Source organism: Canis aureus, chromosome 12 (genome assembly GCF_053574225.1).
Source record: "Canis aureus isolate CA01 chromosome 12, VMU_Caureus_v.1.0, whole genome shotgun sequence".
Lineage (NCBI taxonomy): Eukaryota > Metazoa > Chordata > Mammalia > Carnivora > Canidae > Canis > Canis aureus.
The window spans coordinates 5,092,878-5,111,826 of NC_135622.1; the positions used below are offsets into that span (position 1 = coordinate 5,092,878).

The 18,949-nt window shown below is 40.3% G+C and overlaps 2 protein-coding genes across 9 annotated transcripts in view; one reads left to right on the top strand and one right to left on the bottom strand.

Annotated features, from left to right (window-relative positions):
* Nucleotides 1-18,949, bottom strand: part of RPRD2 (regulation of nuclear pre-mRNA domain containing 2) — a 90,970-nt gene that overhangs the window by 54,781 nt on the left and 17,240 nt on the right. For all 6 annotated transcript variants that reach the window (XM_077842429.1, XM_077842428.1, XM_077842433.1 and 3 more), the window contains exon 2: nucleotides 2,504-2,633. In XM_077842429.1, the coding sequence (XP_077698555.1) occupies nucleotides 2,504-2,633 (130 nt within the window). The remainder of the gene's footprint in view (nucleotides 1-2,503; nucleotides 2,634-18,949) is intronic.
* LOC144280412 (uncharacterized) overlaps nucleotides 11,103-18,949 on the top strand; it is a 204,584-nt gene continuing 196,737 nt past the window's right edge. For 2 of the 3 annotated variants that reach the window (XR_013348818.1, XR_013348810.1), the window contains exon 1: nucleotides 11,109-11,128. The gene's annotated coding sequence lies outside the window, so the exon portion shown is untranslated. Of the gene's footprint in view, nucleotides 11,129-18,949 lie in introns of all 3 variants that reach the window. The other variant, XR_013348805.1, reaches the window with a different exon arrangement.

Genomic DNA, 18,949 nt, shown 5'->3' on the forward strand with positions numbered 1-18,949 from the left:
GCCCGACGTGGGAATCGATCCCAGGTCTCCAGGATCACGCCCTGGGCCAAAGGCAGGCGCCAAACCGCTGCGCCACCCAGGGATCCCAAAGCAGTTGTTTTAAAAAATATCTTTACCTAGTAAAGTAAAAGCTGACAACCCTATATTAATCCATGAACTAGGTCACAAAATCTAAGTCTAGGAAACAGTAGGTTAAGTTATAAAAAGACTATAGTGGTATTTATAGCAGAAACTTTAAGTGGAAACCATCGCATACTGCTTTTCTTACTCAATATTATACTGGGTTTATATATATAAAGAAACAACACAGATTGTGGTTAAGTGGCAAAGAACATGGGTTTTGGGACCTAGACAGGCCTAGGTGGGAATTCTGCTCCCTCCCTACCCTCCCCCCAACCCTGCCAGCTGTGAGAACTTAGGCAAGCTACTGAATCTCTCTAAAGCAGTTTCTTCCTCCTTAAATGGGGACAACAGTAGTAGCCACTTTAAAAAGTTGTTTTCAATGGGGATCCCTGGGTGGCTCAGAGGTTTGGTGCCTGCCTTTGGCCCAGGGCGCCATCCTGGAGTCCCGGGATCGAGTCCCACATTGGGCTCCTGGCATGGAGCCTGCTTCTCCCTCTGCCTGTGTCTCTGCCTCTCTCTCTCTGTCTACCATAAATAAATAAATAAATCTTTAAAAAAAAAAAAAGTTGCTCTCAAGATTCAATGACTTAAAGCAGACAAAGCACTCTATATAGCATCTGGTCAATTACAAGTGTTCAATAAATGCTAAGTGTACTTTTTTTTTTAAGATTTTATTTTTAAGTAATCTCTACACCCAATGTGGGGCTTGAACTCACAACCCTGAGATCAAGAGTCACATGCTCTACTGACTAAGCCAGCTGGGTACCCTTATTTTATCTTCTTCGGACATGCGTGTAAATCTTTTAGCACATTCATGTAGTACCAAAATAAACACAAGTTAACAATCCAAAGGAAGGAAAAAGTATCATTCAGTTTTGTTTTGTTTTAAAACAGGATTTTATTTATTTTATTTATTTATCATGAAAGACACAGAGAGAGAGAGGCAGAGATACAGGGAGAGGGAGAAGCAGGCTCCATGCAGGGAGCCCGATGTGGGACTTGATCCTGGGCCTCTGGGATCACACCCTGAGCTAAACGCAGACACTCAACCACTGAGCCACCCAGGTGTCCCGGTCATTCAGTTTTGAATGGGTTAATACTAACAAATGGATTGATAATGTGTAATGTTCACATATTTATATAAATAAATAATATGTTAATGAGTTATAATTTGAGGAAATACTTAGCAATTTTGATTGTTTACAGAATTGTCTATCCTCTAATTTTGTGTGTATGTCTCTCGTACCATCTAAATAACTTGCAAATATGGATGAAAAACAAGGAAGACACTATTAATACAGAGTAAAAATAACATCAAATATAAGTAATCTAGCACTTTGAGAAATGATAGAGAAAACCTCAAGGATGAAATAAATCAATATGAAGTTTGCGGGACGCCTGGGTGGCTCAGTGGTTGAGCATCTGCCTTTGGCTCAGGGCATGATCCCAGTCTGGGGACAGAGTCCCGCATTAGGCTCCCTGTGAGGAGTCTGCTTCTCCCTCTGTCTATGTCTCTGCCTCTTCATGAATAAATAAATAAATAAATAAATACGAAGTTCAGGATGAAAATTTCCATTTCTTTTTAATTAATTATACAGATGTCATAGAGGGGGCAAGATTTCAAGAGGACTGAAAAAAGAAAGGAAATGTATTAAAAAAATATGAAAAACAGAAGTAGTAATTGGAACAAAGTACCAACAAAAAAGAGTATAACTAGGAGATATATATAGTCAAAGTAGGAGAGAAGAGACAGAGAGTAAATAGCAAGCTTTCAAAAAGAGAATAAATAAAACCTTATAAGAGAGAGAAGTATTTTTTTTTTAAATGATAGTCACACAGAGAGAGAGAGAGAAAGAGAGAGGCAGAGGGAGAAGCAGGCTCCATGCACCGGGAGCCCGACGTGGGACTCGATCCCGGGTCTCCAGGATCGTGCCCTGGGCCAAAGGCAGGCGCCAAACCGCTGCGCCACCCAGGGATCCGAGAAGTATTTTTAAAAGAAAAAATGTGTCTATCAGTGGGAAAATTATTTTTTTTTAATTTTTTTTATTTATTTATGATAGTCACACACACACACAGAGAGAGAGAGAGAGAGGCAGAGACACAGGCAGAGGGAGAAGCAGGCTCCATGCACTGGGAGCCCGACGTGGGATTCGATCCCGGGTCTCCAGGATCGCGCCCTGGGCCAAAGGCAGGCGCTAAACCGCTGCGCCACCCAGGGATCCCCTCAGTGGGAAAATTAAATGAACAATTTGGACAAAATATCCTTGGATCTTCAAGCATGTATAACTGTTAACAGTTCTTACTGACAGGTAAAAAAGGAAAACTAAAATTCCTCATTTTCTAAGCTTAGCTTCCCCCAAAGCAGTAAGAATGTACTTACTTCACTAAAGCAGCTGCTTCAGGAAGGACATCAGCAAATGATTCACGAAAAATGATTGCATTTTTCCTTTTGCAGTTCTGTATGACATCATTGGCGAGGTAAAAGAGATTCAAACGGTGGGGATAGGCAGCTAGAGTTGATAAAACAAAATAAATAAAACCAAATGAGTCAAATTATACTGAATTCAGTTTATTCCAAATAAAATGTTCTCTAACTGTGTAACCACTATTACGTGGGTGGAGAATAGGCAAATGAACTAATGGATCAATTTATTGAAACTAAAAAATGTTCGGTTAATTTTCTGTTCAAGGTGCTCCCTGAGTAGATTTCCATCTCACTTTACAGATATTTGGCACTAAAAAACTTATTAACTCTAGAGAAGCTATAATAAAACAAAACTGTTTTCCCAAACATTTGTAAAGAAAAACTGTTGAAGCAGCTCAACTCATCGTGCAAACACCAGGGTTAGTGGAAAGAGCAGAGGTTTTCCAACCACCAAGAATGTATGACCTTAGGCAAACTGCTTAACCTCCTCTACATTGCAATTGTAGATAGACTCTTTTCATCAACTAGACCAGATACTCCTGGGGTACACCTAAATCCTGCCATCTAACTGGAAGAGAGGATCTGCTCCCTACTCTTAGCACCAGGTCCTGGGAAATAAGTAATTTGATCCCATATGCACAAGGAGGTGAAGTTTTTCAAAGGCCCATGACGAGGCCCAGTCAATTTGCTTTCAAGCAAAACCACCCCAAGTTTCATTATATCCTGGACAATTTTAATGTCCATTTGGATGATCCATCACATTTTTTAGTCTCTCAGCATCTTGATCTTAAATTCGGTGACCTCCAAGAACCACTGCTCTGTACATTTTAAAATCTCCCTTTCTGACCATAGCCTCTGTTTCCCCTTACATTTGTCACTGTTATCAAAATCTCAGTTCTATATTTTTTCTAACTTTACAGTCACTTTTATTTTATTTTTTTTTACAGTCACTTTTAGTACTCAATTTTTTCCTCTATCAATTCCACAGTCTTTGATTATTATTAAAGCCACTTTTTTTTTTTTTTTTTTGAGAGAGAGAAAGCAAGCAGGTGAACATACATGCAAACAGAAGGAGGGAGAATCCTAAGCAGGCTCCATGCCTAGTGCAGAGCTCAACATGGGGCTTGATTTTACAATCCTGAGATCATGATCTAAACTGATATTAAGAGTCAGACTCAAAACACTGAGCCACCCAGGTGCCCAAAAACCTTCGGGTTTTGTTTTTTTTTTCATCTCTCCCCTTATTTAGCCTTTCTATCACACGCATTCGACAAAATCCTAAATCTGGATCAACTTAACTGGATACCTTTACTGCATCTTTATTTCTGCTCCTGGGTTCTGCTGAAGAAAAATCATATCAAGAGAATTGAAACCATATAAGTCTAGTTCCTTTAGCTGGGCCCTCATCAATATAATGCTACATTATACTGTTCCTTCTACATATTCTCTCTCTCTTTTTGGGTAAGATTTATTTATTTTAGAGAGAGAGGAAGAGCATAGGGGGAGGGGCAAAAGGAGGAGAGAGAGTCCCCAGCAGACTCCCTATGGAGTGTGACGCCCAACACAGGGCTTGATCCTAGAACTCAGAGATCATGACCTGAGCCAAAACCAAGAGTTAGAAGTCCAGTCAATGAGTCATCTACATACCTCTTTTCTGCAGGTTCTGTTCTTTTTTAAAAAAAATATTTTATTTATTTATTTACAGAAAGAGCACAAGCAGGGGGAGCTGCAGTGGGAGAGGGAGAAGCAGACTCCCCTCTGAGCAGAGAGCCTGACACAGGGCTCGATCACAGGACCCTGGGATTATGACCTGGGCAGAAGGCAGATGCTTAACTGACTGAGCCACCCAGGCGTCCCCCACATGTTCTTAATCAGCATCCTCTCTCATCTGCAGTAAGAGGGATCTCAAATTTTGACCACTCTTATCAAGTCCCCTATTTCACCACATTCCACATTCCTTCTCACTCTCAGCAGAGATAAGCTTACATGCTATTTCACAGAGAAAGCAGAAATCATTAGATGGAAATTCTGTTCTCTCAATAAAAATGTATCCATTATTTATATCCAACCAAATCAACTTACCTGAGTTAGTTAAGATCCTTCAGATTCAGGTATCTGAAAGAGTTCTCACCGTCTCCACTTTAACTCTGATTAACTTCATAACTGTAGGAACTACTTTTTCCCCCTGTACTTAAAATACGCAATCTACTATGCTCAAGAGCTTTATATAAATTATGCCATCTCATTTATGTTGCCACCACTCCACTCAAACAAGGAATTACCAATAAATTCCAACTTATTAAATGTGATGAAATTAAAAAAAAAATTTTTTTTTAAGATTTTATTTATTCATTTGAGATAGAGAGCATGAACAGGGGCAGAGGGAGAGGGAGAAGCAGAGTCCCCACTGAGCAAGAGTCTGATGTGGGGCTCGATCCCAGGACCCCATGATAATTACCTGAGCTGAAGTCAGATACCCAACCAAGGGAGCCACCCAGGCACTCCTGATGAAATTTTTTTAAATGTTATTTCTTTGTGGCTTCTGGCACACAGAATAATCTGTTATGGTAATTCCTCCTTCAGTTTGTCATAACCACTTTCCTAGTTTTCCTACCTCTCAGATTCCTTCTCTACTGGGTGGGCATGTGTAGATAGGAGATGTGACCATCCTCCTTTAAATGTTGAAGCTCTCCAGCGTTCTCTCCTAAGCACTCTTCTCCATTCACCCATGGCATCATGTTTAAGATTTCAGGTGTTTTTTTTTTTTTTTAAAGAGAGATTTTATTTATTTATTTATGAGAGACACACAGAGAGAGGCAGACACAGGCAGAGGGAGAAGCAGGCTCCACGTAAGGATCCTGACATGGGACTTGATCCCGGGTCCTCAGGATCACGCCCTGGGCTGAAGGCGGCGCTAAACCACTTAGCCGCCTGGGCTGCCCAAGATTTCAGGTTTTAAGTTAGTTTGTTCCATTCCTGACTGTCCCTTATTAGCTTTGGGGTTTTATACACTACTTGACTCTTCTATATGACACTTTTTTTCTTTGTTGTTACAAGAATTAAGTGAAACAATGTATATAAAGCATTCAGGCCAGTGCTTAGCAGAAAATGAAATGCTATCAGCATAATCATCCACTTAACTCCTAACACGTATACATCAATGACTCCCATGTCTATAGATCTATAGATACCAAGCCTGGATTTCCTTTTCATCAGTCAAGGCACACATCCACATCCAAGTCTCAGAGGCACCCTGAACTTAATTTTTCAGTATTAGTAACTGTCCTCCTCTTCCATCATTCCTGCTCTTGTATTTAGTCAGAATTTTAGCAATCTTTTTTGACTCTTCTTGCTCCCTACCTGACCCTCTTCACATCTGATACATCTCTAAGTCCAGCCAATTTTGTCTCCAATAATATCTGTCAAATTTATCTCGTTTTCCTTCTCTTCTTACTATTGCTCTTTGCTTGGTTCATCATCTTTGACCTAGACTACTACTGGAGTACCCTCCTAACGTGATCTTACCTCTTGACTTAATCCCCTCAGTTACTCTCTAAATTTCTAAATTCATTTCTAATACACAAATATTATCCAATTTGTTTCTCATATCAAATCCATCAATGATTTCCAAATGCTTACTGGGAAGTGCCTAAACACCTTAGTCTCCATTTATGATCTGCATCTTACCTTCTCTTTTAGTCTCATCTTTTCGCTTTCAAAGTTCTATCTTTAATGAAGTATAGTTAGCAGAAACCTTGCATGTGCACTTTCTCTCTGAATTTTCCTTTTCTAAGATATCCCATCCTGAATATATTGTGTTTTCTACTCATTCATAGGAAAAAGTCCAAAATTGTAAATTAAATTCATGTCAGATTTTGCTCCCATCTTATCACTACTTCTTCTCCAAACAAACTACCCCCAACTATTTTAATGCAACTTCTTCCCAATGCATACCCTATACTCTATAGTCAAATCACTATAGAAAGTCAGGAGGAAATGAAAAAAATGGTGAGGTTGTCTGAGACGATGTCTAAAAGCAATGGGATTTAAGAAGACCCATCATGAATGCTTTTCCTCTGCAACCTAGTTCTTGCCTACGTGTTTAGCTTCAACTTTAGCTACTCTTCCTTAACAGCTGCAGTTTAGTGAGCTATACTTTGTTCTTAACATCAAGCCCCACTTCCTTTCCTTATCTTGCCACTTACTTCAACTGGCTAATTCTTTCTTCCTTCAATTCTCAGCTTATATATCACATCTTCCATGAAGCTTCCTGACTCCATAAGACAAGGCCTTTAGTGCATCCTGAAAAAACACATATCATATACTTATCACACTATAGTGTACTTGTTTGTATCTTCCACTAGAGTATAATCTCCTTAAAGGCTGGAATTCTGTCTTGTTTACTGCTATGTCCTCAATGACTGAGTATCAGACAGGAGCTCAAATAATATTAGTTAGGAGCCCTGGATGGATCAGGCAGTTGGCCTTTGGCACAGGTCATGATCCCAGGTCCTAGGACACCTGGGTGGCTCAGCAGTTGGGAGTCTGCCTTTGGCTCAGGGTGTGATCCCAGGGTCTGGGACTGAGTCCCAAATTCGGCCCCCTGTGAGGAGCCTGTTCTCCCTCTGCCATGTCTCTGCCTCTCTCTCTGTGTCTCATGAATAAATAAATAAAATCTTTAAAAACAAAACAAAAGGGACACCTGGGTGGCTCAGCGGTTGAGTGTCTGCCTTTGGCTCAGGGCATGATCCTGGAGTCCCGAGATCGAGTCTCACATCAGGCTCCCTGCATGGAGCCTGTTTCTCCCTCTGCCCGTGTCTCTGCCTTTCTGTCTCTAATGAATAGGTAAATAAAATCTTTTTAAAAAATTAATAAAATAATCCCAGCATCCTGGGATTGAGTCCTGGACTGGGCTCCCTGCTGAGCAGGGAGCCTGCTTCTCCATCTTCCTCAAATAAATAAATAAAATGTTCAAAATAATAATAATAATAATAATAATAATAATAATAATAAAATGTCTGATGAAGATGTTAAATTTTTGTAGACAGGAACAAAGGGGAAGAGTACTCCAGCAAGAACAAGTCATGAGTAAAGGTGCTGAAAACGATTATCCAATGTCTATCTTTGGTTTTACAGAAGGGAAAAATTTAGACAAAAAAAATTTTTTAGGATTTTATTTATTTGGGCAGCCCGGGTGGCTCAGCAGTTTAGCACCGCCATTGGCCCAGGGTGTGATCCTGGAGACCCTGGATCGAGTCCCATGTCAGGATCCCTGCCGGGAGCCTGCTTCTCCCTCTGCCTGTGTCTCTGCCTCCCTCTGTGTGTGTGTGTGTTTCTTAAGAACAAATAAATAAAATCTTAAAAAAAAAAAAAAAAGATTTTATTTATTCATGAGAGAGACAGGGTGGGGGAGGGGTGGCAGAGACACAGGCAGAGAGAGAAGCAGGCTCCATGCAGGGAGCCTGATGCGGGACTTGATCCCGTGACTCCAGGATCAGGCCCTGGGCCAAAGGCAGGGACTAAACCGCTGAGCCACCCAGGGATCCCCTAGACAAGATTTTTAAACTTATTCAATAATACTCATAGCATTTTCTATGTGCTAGATACTGTTTTAAAGATGATACAAATATTAACTGATACCCTTACAACAATGCTGAGGTTAATACTGTTATATCCATTTAAGAGGTGGAATAATGGGGATCCCTAGGTGGGATAACTGGCAAAATTCAACCACAGTCGGTGCCTGGGTGGCTCAGTCGGTTAAATGTCTGCCTTTGGCTCAGGTCATAATCCCAGGGTCCTGGATCCGAGCCCCACAACCAGCTCCCTGCTCAGTGGAGAGACTGTCCTTCCCCCTCTACTCCTCTCCCTTGCTCATGCTCTCTCAAATAAATAAAAATCTTTAAAAAAGGGGATCCCTGGGTGGCGCAGCGGTTTGGTGCCTGCCTTTGGCCCAGGGCGCGATCCTGGAGACCCAGGATCGAATCCCACATCGGGCTCCCGGTGCATGGAGCCTGCTTCTCCCTCTGCCTGTGTCTCTGCCTCTCTCTCTTTCTCTCTGTGTGACTATCATAAATAAATAAAAATTAAAAAAAAAAAAAAATCTTTAAAAAAAAAAATTCAACTATAGTCTGTAATACTGTATCAATGTTCATTTCCTGCTTTTGGTAGTTGTTCCAGATATTACAGAACCACCATTGCAATGTACTAAACTGTGTCTCCCCAAAATATTCATGTTGAAGCTCTAAACCCCAATGTGACTATATTTGGAGATAGGGCCAATAAGGAGGTAATTAAGGTTAAACGAGGTCATGACGATGGGGCCTTTAAGAAGGTAAGAGTGTTTTTATAAGAAGAGACACCAGAGATCTTTGCCACCACCAACAAACACCCTTGCCCACCACGTGGCCTCCTATAGAAAGAGGCCTTCTTCATTCAGGAAGAGAGGGACGCCTGGGTGGCTTAATCAGTTAGGCATCTGATTCTTGTTTTGGCTCAGGTCTTGATCTCAGGATCGTGAGATCAAGTACCCTGTCAGGCTCTGCACTCAGCAGAGTCTGCCTGAGATTCTCTCCCTCTGCCCCTCTCCTGATCGATGTATTAGTGCCTATGCTCACTCTCTCAAATAAATAAATAAATGAAATCTCAATATACATATGTGTGTACGTGTGTGTGTGTGTATATATATATATATATGTGTGTCTCTCATGAATAAATAAAATCTTAAAAAAAAAAAAAAGTGTTTCCAATCTGCATGGTCTTTCCATTACAGAGAATAAGCATTATGGTATAATGGAAAAGGTACAAGCATGAGTCAGAAGACCCAAACTGTAATACTTGAAAAGGATTTTCTTTTTTCTTTTAAAAATTTTTATTTATTTATTTGACAGAGAGAAAGAGCACAAGTGGTGGGAAGGGCAGAAGGAGAGGGAGACGCAAGCTCTCCACGGAGCCGGGAGCCCGATGAGGGACCTGATCTCAGAATCTCAGGATCATGACCTGAGCCGAAAGCAGATGGTTAACTGACTGAGCCACCCAGGCGCCCAAAAGTATTAATTTTCATTATCTTTAGTCTGACTTATTTTGTAAAATGAGGATGTTGAAAGGAAAAACAGGGGTCCCTGGGTAGCTCAGACGGTGGAGTGTCTGACTCTTCAGTTCAGCTAAGGCTGTGATCTCGGCATGGTGGAACCGAGTCCTGTACTGGGCTCCATGCTTGTTGCAGGGCTGCCTGCGAATCTCTCCCTCTGTCCCTCCCTCTGCTCACTCGCCCTCTCAAAACAAAATAAATAAAATCTTTGGGACACATGGGTGCTGCAGTCGGTTGAGCAACCCACTCTTGGCTTTGGCTTGGGTACTACCACAGGGTAGTGGGATTGAGGTCAGCATGGAATCTGCTTAACAATTCTCTCTCTCCGCCCCTCCTACCACCCTGCGTGCCAGTGCTCTCTCACTTTCTCAAATAAATAAATAAATCTTAAAAAAATTTAAATAGGGCAGCCCCAGTGGCGCAGCAGTTTAGCGCTGCCTGCAGCCCAGGGCGTGATCCTGGAGACCCTGGATCGAGTCCCACATCAGGCTCTCTGTATGATGCCTGCTTCTCCCTCTGCCTGTGTCTCTGCCTCTCTCTCTCTGTCTCTATGAATAAATAAATAAAATCTTTAAAAAAAAAATTAAATAAAATCTTTAAAAATATATCTATTTGTGAGGAGGGATGCCTTGGGTGGCTCAGTGGTTAAAAAAATATGTATTTATTTGTAAGGATACTTATTTATTTATTATATTTATCCTATTATAAGGATTTTATTCACTTATTCATGAGAGACATACAGAGAGAGGCAGAGAGATAGGCAGAGGGAGAAGCAGGCTCCCTGCGAGGACCCTGATGTGGGACTTGATCCCGGGACCCCGAGATCACGCCCTGAGCCAAAGGCTGAGGCTCAACCACTGAGCCACCCAGGTGCCCCCACTCAACTGATTTAATTTCTGAATGACTAACTGTATGGAATTATACATAACCCATTACAGTATTCATCATATATATATATATATATTTTTTTATACAAGGTGTTTACAAAAAAAAAAACCCATGAATATTGTAATTAATGAAAAATTTGAAAGCAAATCCTTTTCTCTTAAGTACTGATTTTAGAGCCTGAGTCTTGAATAAAATGACTTGAATGTACATTGAAAGAGCCACATCTAAACTAAAAATTTCAAAGTAGTCTCTTAATATTCATAAGGTATCCACTTAGTTCTTTAAACAATTTGCCACTCAGGATGTGTGTTAAATATCATTATACACAATTATCTAGAAATCTACTAAATCAAATCTTCTCTAATCCTTTTTTTTCCCAAATTAAAAAAAAAAGGATTTTATATATTTATTCATGATAGACACAGAGAGGTAGAGACACACACATAGGGAGAAGCAGGCTCTCTGAGGGGAGCCTGATGCAGGACTCCCTCCCAGGACCCCAGGATCACGACCTGAGCCAAAGGAAGAGGCTCAACCATTGAGCCACCCAGGGGCCCCAAACCCTCTGTAATTTTTTTTAAAGATTTATTTATTCATTTATGGTAGAGAGAGAGAGAGAGAGAGAGAGAGAGAGGCAGAGACACAGGAGGAGGGAGAAGCAGGCTCCATGCCGGGAGCCCGAAGCGGGACTCGATCCCGGGACTCCAGGATCGCGCCCTGGGCCAAAGGCAGGCGCCAAACCGCTGAGCCACCCAGGGATCCCCTGTAATTTTTTTTAAGTAAAGATTTTATCTATTTATTCATGAAAGAATGCAGAGAGAGAGAGGCAGAGACACAGGCAGAGAGGGAGAAGCAGGCTCCATGCAGGGAGCCCGATGTGGGACTCAATCCTAGGACTCCAGGATCAGGCCCTAAGCTGAAGGCAGGCGCTTAACTGCTGAGCCACCCAGGTGTCACACTTTCCATAATTCTAAACAGAAAACTGTTTGGTGTTATCAATGATCTATAAAGAGCCAAAAGAAAATTAGAATCTAAATATCCACCAAGAGTGGAATTGGTTTATTAAATTAACAAATTGATGGAACCATTAATCAAATATGAAGACCATACGAAAACTGTAAAATGGTTTAATAATGAATGTGAAAAACAAAAACGGTTTGCTGATCTTGACTCTTACTTCCCCCTTTTTTCTACATCTAACTCCTGTCAATCCTTCCTCCTTTTCACTGTATTTTACTGAATTTATGATACCACTGTTTATAACATGCACCATTTTATAAACCATGAAGAAAATTACAAAGTACTTCCAAATAACTCAATGAAACTATTGACTATAAAATACACACTGATTTCAAACATGTTAAAATGTGGGGAAAAAATGTGCATCTTAGAATTGATAGAATCCATGATTTGTAATTCATTCTCTCCCTCCCCACTCCTTTTGCCACTGACTTACTTTAGTATTTCATCATTAATACTTCCTAATAAGTGATGTCTGCCTCTAGTTTGACCACCCTTCAATCCATCCTCCACATTACTGGAGAATTCATCCCACAGATATGCTTGCCCCCATGCACAAACTTCTGTATAAAAATACTCTCTGCAGCGCTAATTCCAACAAAAGCCTAGAAATATCTTGCAAGTTCATTAAAAGAAGATTGGCTAAATCCAACTAAATAGCACAGAACTATTAAACACAAGTTTAGAATCTTCTTCAAGATATAAAGTGAAGGGATCCCTGGGTGGCGCAGCGGTTTGGCGCCTGCCTTTGGCCCAGGGCGCGATCCTGGAGACCCGGGATCGAGTCCCACGTCGGGCTCCCTGCATGGAGCCTGCTTCTCCCTCTGCCTGTGTCTCTGCCCCCCCCCCCTCTCTCTGTGACTATCATGAATAAATAAATAAAATCTTTAAAAAAAAAAAGATATAAAGTGAAAAGCACAATGGTGAAGTATGCCACTATAGGTACACAAAAAATACAAACATATATTTTATATTCATAGAGAATACCTCTGAGAAGATAACAAACTGTTAATAATAATGCCTCAGCATAAAGAAACCAAGGGACCAAGAGAGGCAGGAGCAGTTAAAGTAGAGGAATTCATTTTTTACTATATACTTTTTGGAATTTGATTTGGGAATATATTTATTTACTTATTCAAAACAATACATTAAAAATAAAATGAAAATTCCACTATGTTGCTACACTTCATGTTCTTCCTTAATACTGCTTAAAACTTGTGCACAGATATGGTATTGTTCACTTGGAGTTGAAAATATTCATTAACAAATGTCTCCCCACCAGACCAAGAGATCTTGAGCACAGTGGCTTTGCATCTCAATGTCAATCAACTACTTAGCAGGTATACAACACTTTCGATTGGATAAATACTTACCAAGACCTCCCTCTAAAATCACCCCCATTCATGGGCAGCCCAGGTGGCTGGGCGGTTTAGCACCACCTTCAGCCCAGGGTGTGATCCTGGAGACCTGGGATCGAGTCTCACGTTGTCGGGCTCCCTGCATGGAGCCTGCTTCTCCCTCTGCCTGTGTCTCTGCCTCTCTCTCACTCTCTGCATCTCTCATGAATAAATAAAATCTTTAATAAAATAAAATCACCCCCATCCAGGCATCCTCTTCCCTTCTGCTCCAAACTATCTGCTTCTCTCTCCCAGATTTTCAGGGTTCCCCTAGATGACACTAAGGAATGACCTAAGATATGAAGGAGAAGGAATCTTTTACTCCTGTCCCTTGTTAACCAACTCCACCTTCTATGTCTGTTATTATAGAGTCTCAGATAATCTGCCCCAGGTTCTTTTAAAACATTTACTCCTGGGCAGCCCGGGTGGCTCAGTGGTTTAGAGCTGCTTCAGCCCAGAGCGTGATCCTGGAGACCAGGGATCGAGTCCTATGTCAGGCTCCCTGCGTGGAGCCTGCTTCTCTCTCTCTGCCTGTGTCTCTATCTCCCTCATAGATAAATAAACAAACAAATAAATAAATAAATATCTTTAAAAAATAAAACATTAAAAAAAAATAAAACATTTACTCTTTCAAAGTTTGACCTAATTTTTCACCATTATGAAAATGATAATGAAAAGAGGAGTATCAAATAGTATCAAATAAGTAATGTAATCTGTCCCATTTTAAGTGCTAAGCATAATCCTATCTCAAATCCACATATCAGAATTCTCATTCCTTTCAGAGGATGGCTTTGGAAATTAGACGCAGATAGACATTAATTCAAACTGTACCTCAGTAACTACTAACTGGGTCATGACCTTGACTAAAATGACATGTCTCTGAGCCCTAATTTCCGTATCATCTTTTTTTCTAAGGATTTTATTTATTCATAGAGACACACAGAGAGAGGTGGAGACATAGGCAGAGGGAGAAGCAGGCCCCCTGAGAAGCCTGATGTGGGACTTGATCCCAGGACCTTGGGATCACATCCTGAGTCAAAGGCAGATCCTCAACCACTGAGCTAATTTCCATATCTTAAAATGAACACAATAGGGGTAGCCTGAGATGGCTCAGTGGGTTAAGTGTCTGACTTTGGCTCAGTTGTGATCTCAGGGTCCTGGAATTGGGCCCATCAGGCTCCTTGTACTCTCTCTCAAATAAATAAATAAATAAATAAATAAATAAATAAATAAATAAATAAATAAATAAATAAATAAAAATACTTTAAATGAACGCAATAGTTCAAAATACTTTTGGAAGGAATAAATAAATAATATATGTGAAATATCTGTCTGTAGTACCTACTACTGTTACAGAACAAGTTAAATACTTCACTAAGTGTAGTTGTTTTCTCTCAGTTTTCTTTCTAGGTTGGTATGTATCAGGTAAGTATATGAAAAAGATGCCATCGAATTAAACTAAGTATGTATGACAAGTTTCTTACTTCTAACTCTGGCCTCTGAAAATGGAAAGAAAAAGGCTTTATGGTTTTTACCTCCTCCAATCCTATAACTCCCTTGCTCTGTTCTGGCTCTTGAAACATCTAGGCTGCAAAAAAATCAGAGGCCCAATCTCCTGGAAACTCTCATCTTCAAAGAAGTCTTAGAGCTTCAAGTCAATGGTCTTCTCAGGTGACCTCAAAAATGTTTGGTCTGCCTTGGTCTGCTATAGTAACACTAAATACAGAGATTTACATGAGTTATTTAATTACTTATACCTAATAACCACACAGAATAATAATTATGCACATATCATTTAATCAGCAAAACGTTTTAAAAAGTTGATTATAACCCAAACTCTGCTCATACATGATTCAATGTTGGTTAATCACACAGCTGAGCTGTTTGCTCATGGATTTAAAAAATTGTTCTGGGGCAGAGAACACCTGGGTGGTGCAACTGCTTGAGCATCTGAGCTCATGATCTCGGGGTCATGGGATCGAGCCCTACATAGGGCTCTGTACTAAGCACAGAATCTGAGTCTGTTTGAGATTCTCTCTCCCTATGCCTCCTCCTTCCCCCCAACCCCTGTGTGCATGCATGCTTTCTCTCTCACATACACACACAAAATAAGAAAATAAATCTTTAAAAACCATTCTGCAGCATCTGGCTGGCTCAGTCAGAAAAGCATTCAACTCTTGATCTTGAGTTTGAGCCCCACATTGGGTGTAGAGGTATTAATTTAAAATAAATAAATAAATATTTTAAAGTTCATACTTTTCTCCCCATCTAACATGACTTAGAGGGAGCACTTCGGTGGCTCAGGTGGTTAAGCATCTGCCTTCAGCTGGGTCGTTCGTGGTCCTGGGTCCTAGGATCAAGTCCCACATTGGGCTGCTTCTCTGCCTTTCTGTCTTTCATGAATAAATAAATAAAATCTTAAAAAAAATAGCTTTGCTAAGTATACAATTCTCAATTGATAGTTGTTTTCTCTCTGCACTTGGAAGTTTTATCTTGTGTCTTCTAACTACTACTGTTGCTATTGGTCTATCTTCCTTTGCAAGCTATTTATTCTATCTGTTTTTAAGGGCCTCCCTTTGACTTTAGTATTCAGTTTAGCCACAGAGTGTGTAGGTATGCATTTCTTTTTATTTAATCTCCTTCATAGTCATTCTGCTTCCTGTACATTCAGGTCTTTCACTAATTCTTCAGACCTCTCAGCATTATTCCTTCAAGTATCACCTGTTCTCCACTCTCTCCTTCTAGGACTTCAATCACACATATGTTAGATTCATTATCATTCTTATCAACTTATCTTTCAACATTATATTCTGAGAAATTACTTTAGATTTTTCAGTCAATTAATCCATCCATTGGGCTTTTAATTTCAACAATTATATTTTTCATTTCTTTTTTTAAAAAGATTTTATCTATTTATCTGAGAGAGATGGAGAGCACTCATGATGGGGGGGTGGTGCTGAGGGAGAGGGAGAAGCAGACTTCCCGCTGAGCAGGAAATCCAATGCAGGGCTCAATTCCAGGATACTGAGAACATGACGTGAGCCCAAGGCAGATTGCTTAACAGACTGAGCCACCCAGGCACCCCTATATTTTTCATTTCTAACATTTCACTTGGTTCCTTTACAAAATCTATATAACCAAGTCTGAGAGTCTTTCATTTCCTACAGTATTTTAGATTCTACCTTTTATTGATTTAAACATTTTATATTTTATCATTCTAATAGTTTAAATCTTTAGGGGTTTCTTTCTACCAAATCTCACTCATACTGGCTTATTTCCTTGTGTTTGGTAGTTTTTATTATTATTATTATTTTATTTTTTATTTTTTTAATTTTGAATTTATATTTTGTTGAATTTTATCTGTGGTAATTCAGAGCTTAACCAGAAAAGGCTATTTCTCTTGGGGTTGCCTGGGTAGCTCAGTCGGTTAAGCATCTGCCTTCAGCTTGAGTCATGATCCCGGAGTCCTGGGATCAAGCCCTGTGTCAGGCTCCCTGCTTTGAATGGAGCCTGCTTCTTCCTCTCCCTCTGCCTGCCACTCCTCCTGCTTGTGTGTGCACGCAAACTCTCTCTGTCAAATTAATCAATCAATCAATCAATCAATCTTTAAAAAAAAAAGAGAAAAGAAAAGGCTACCTCTCAAAATGTATTTGCACTTGCTCTGGTGAACTGAGGATGGAAACTAGTCCTTGGTCCAATTTAGCATCCTTCTCAGAGGGTTCTTATATTTGCTACGGGCCAAAGACAACATCTCCCATTAATGCTAATATGGGCATCTGCCCTGGAGGCAATCTTGCCTTTTCTGTTGGCTCACTGTTCACTGTCCTGTTTTAGCGGATTCTTCACTCTTATAAGTGAGAACAGACCCTTACAGAGCATCCTTACTTTTTTAGCATGAATTAAAAACTATGAATGAATGAATTAAAAACTATGCATGGAACCAGTAATGAATTAAAAACTATGCATGGAACCTCCTATATAGAAGAATTCCAGGGATCCCTGGGTGGCGCAGCGGTTTGGCGCCTTCCTTTGGCCCGGGGCGCAATCCTGGAGACCCGGGATCGAATCCCACGTCGGGCTCCTTGCATGGAGCCTGCTTCTCCCTCTGTCTGTGTCTCTGCCTCTCTGTCTCTCTCTGTGTGACTATCATGAATAAATAAATAAAATCTTAAAAAAAAAAAGAAGAAGAATTCCAAATAATTTACATAGATACTGCCTCCTCAAGGAGATGAAGCATAACTCCCCACTCCTTAAGTGTGAACTGTGTACAGTGACTTCTTTGCAAAGTATACAGTATGATAAAAGGGGAAAAAGAATAACTTTACAGTGAAGAAACCTGATAAACACTGCCTCAGTCAAGGTTAGCATCATCAGTGATAAGTTGTCTTGTAGGATACTCTTGATATGGTGTGAAGAAAATAGCACTTTACCTCTGCATTCTTCTTCTCAAGAACCTATAACCTCAGCTAATCATGAAGGATGCTCCACAAAATAGCCAAATAGTACTGCTTAAAACTGTTGAAGTTTAAAGAAGCCTAAAGAAACATGACTAAATATAATGCAGAATTTTGGATGGGAGCCTAGAACAGAAAAAGACATGAGGCAAAAAGTACAGACTCTAGTTAATAATTATGTATCAATATTAAGTCATTAGTTTTAACAAAGACACCATACTATTGTAAGATGTTATTTTTTTTTTCTATTGTAAGATGTTAACAAGAGCAGACACAGGTGATACAACCTTTATAACTTTTCTGTAAATTTTTTAAAAGATTTATTTATTTATTTATTTATTTATTTATTTACTTACTTACTTACTTACTTACTTACTTATGAGAGACATGGTGGGGGGTAGGGAGAGAGAGGCAGACACAGGCAGAGGGAGAAGCAGGCTCCATGTAGGGAGCCCAACGTGGGACTCGATCCTGGGTCTCCAGGATTACACCCTGGGCTGAAGGTGGTGCTAAACCGCTGAGCTACCCTGGCTGCCCTTTTTCTGTAAATCTAAAGCTACTATAAAATAAAAAGTTTACTGGGGCACCGGATGCCTCATCAGTTAAGCATCTGATGCTTTATTTTTGCTCAGGTCATGATCTCAGGGTTGTGGGATCAAGTCCTATACTGGGCTCTGTGCTTAGAATAGTCAGCCTGAGATTCTTTTCCCCTCCTTCTTCGCCCCTCCCCCTGCTCACATGTACCTGCTCTCTCTCAAACAAATAAATAAAATCTCTTTTAAAAATAAAATTAGGGGGCAGCCCTGGTGGCTCAGCGGTTTAGCGCCGCCTTCAGCCCAGTGTAATCCTGGAGACCTGGGATCGAGTCCCACGTTGGGCTCTCTACATGGAGCCTGCTTCTCCCTCTGCCTGTGTCTCTGCTTCTCTCTCTCTCTCTCTCTGTGCGTGTGTCTCTCATGAATAAATAAATAAAATCTTTAAAAAATATAATTAAGTTAAAAGTTTATTTAAAAAATTATATTTGGGGATGCCCGGGTGGCTCAGCAGTTGAGCCTCTGCCTTCAGCTCAGGGCATGGTCCGGGATCTGGGATCAAGTCCCACATCAGGCTCCTTGCAGGGAGCCTGCTTCTCCCTCTGCCTCCACCTCTCTGTGTCTCTCATGAATGAATAAATAAATAAAATATTTTTAAAAAATCGTATTTGTTGCAATTTATGCAGGATTTAGTTGTTTTGTTGTTGTTGCTTTTAGTGGGAAGATCCTACAAAATCTAATGTCACGTATCACCAGAAATAGAGGTCTTTCTATTTACCCTTCTGCCCAAAATAATCATGCTCCTTCCCAAAACCATCTCCACCAAAATTCCTCTGGCAAACTTTCTTTCCTTAGTTTCTGAAAAATCACTTTGTTCTGATCCTCTCACACCTACTTAGGACAACTCTTTTTCTGCTAACTTCTGAAACTCTGGTGTTACCCAAGATTTTTTCATTGGCCGTATTCTCTTCTCAAACACTGTTCCTTGAAGTGTTCATTCGTTAACTACTACCAATATG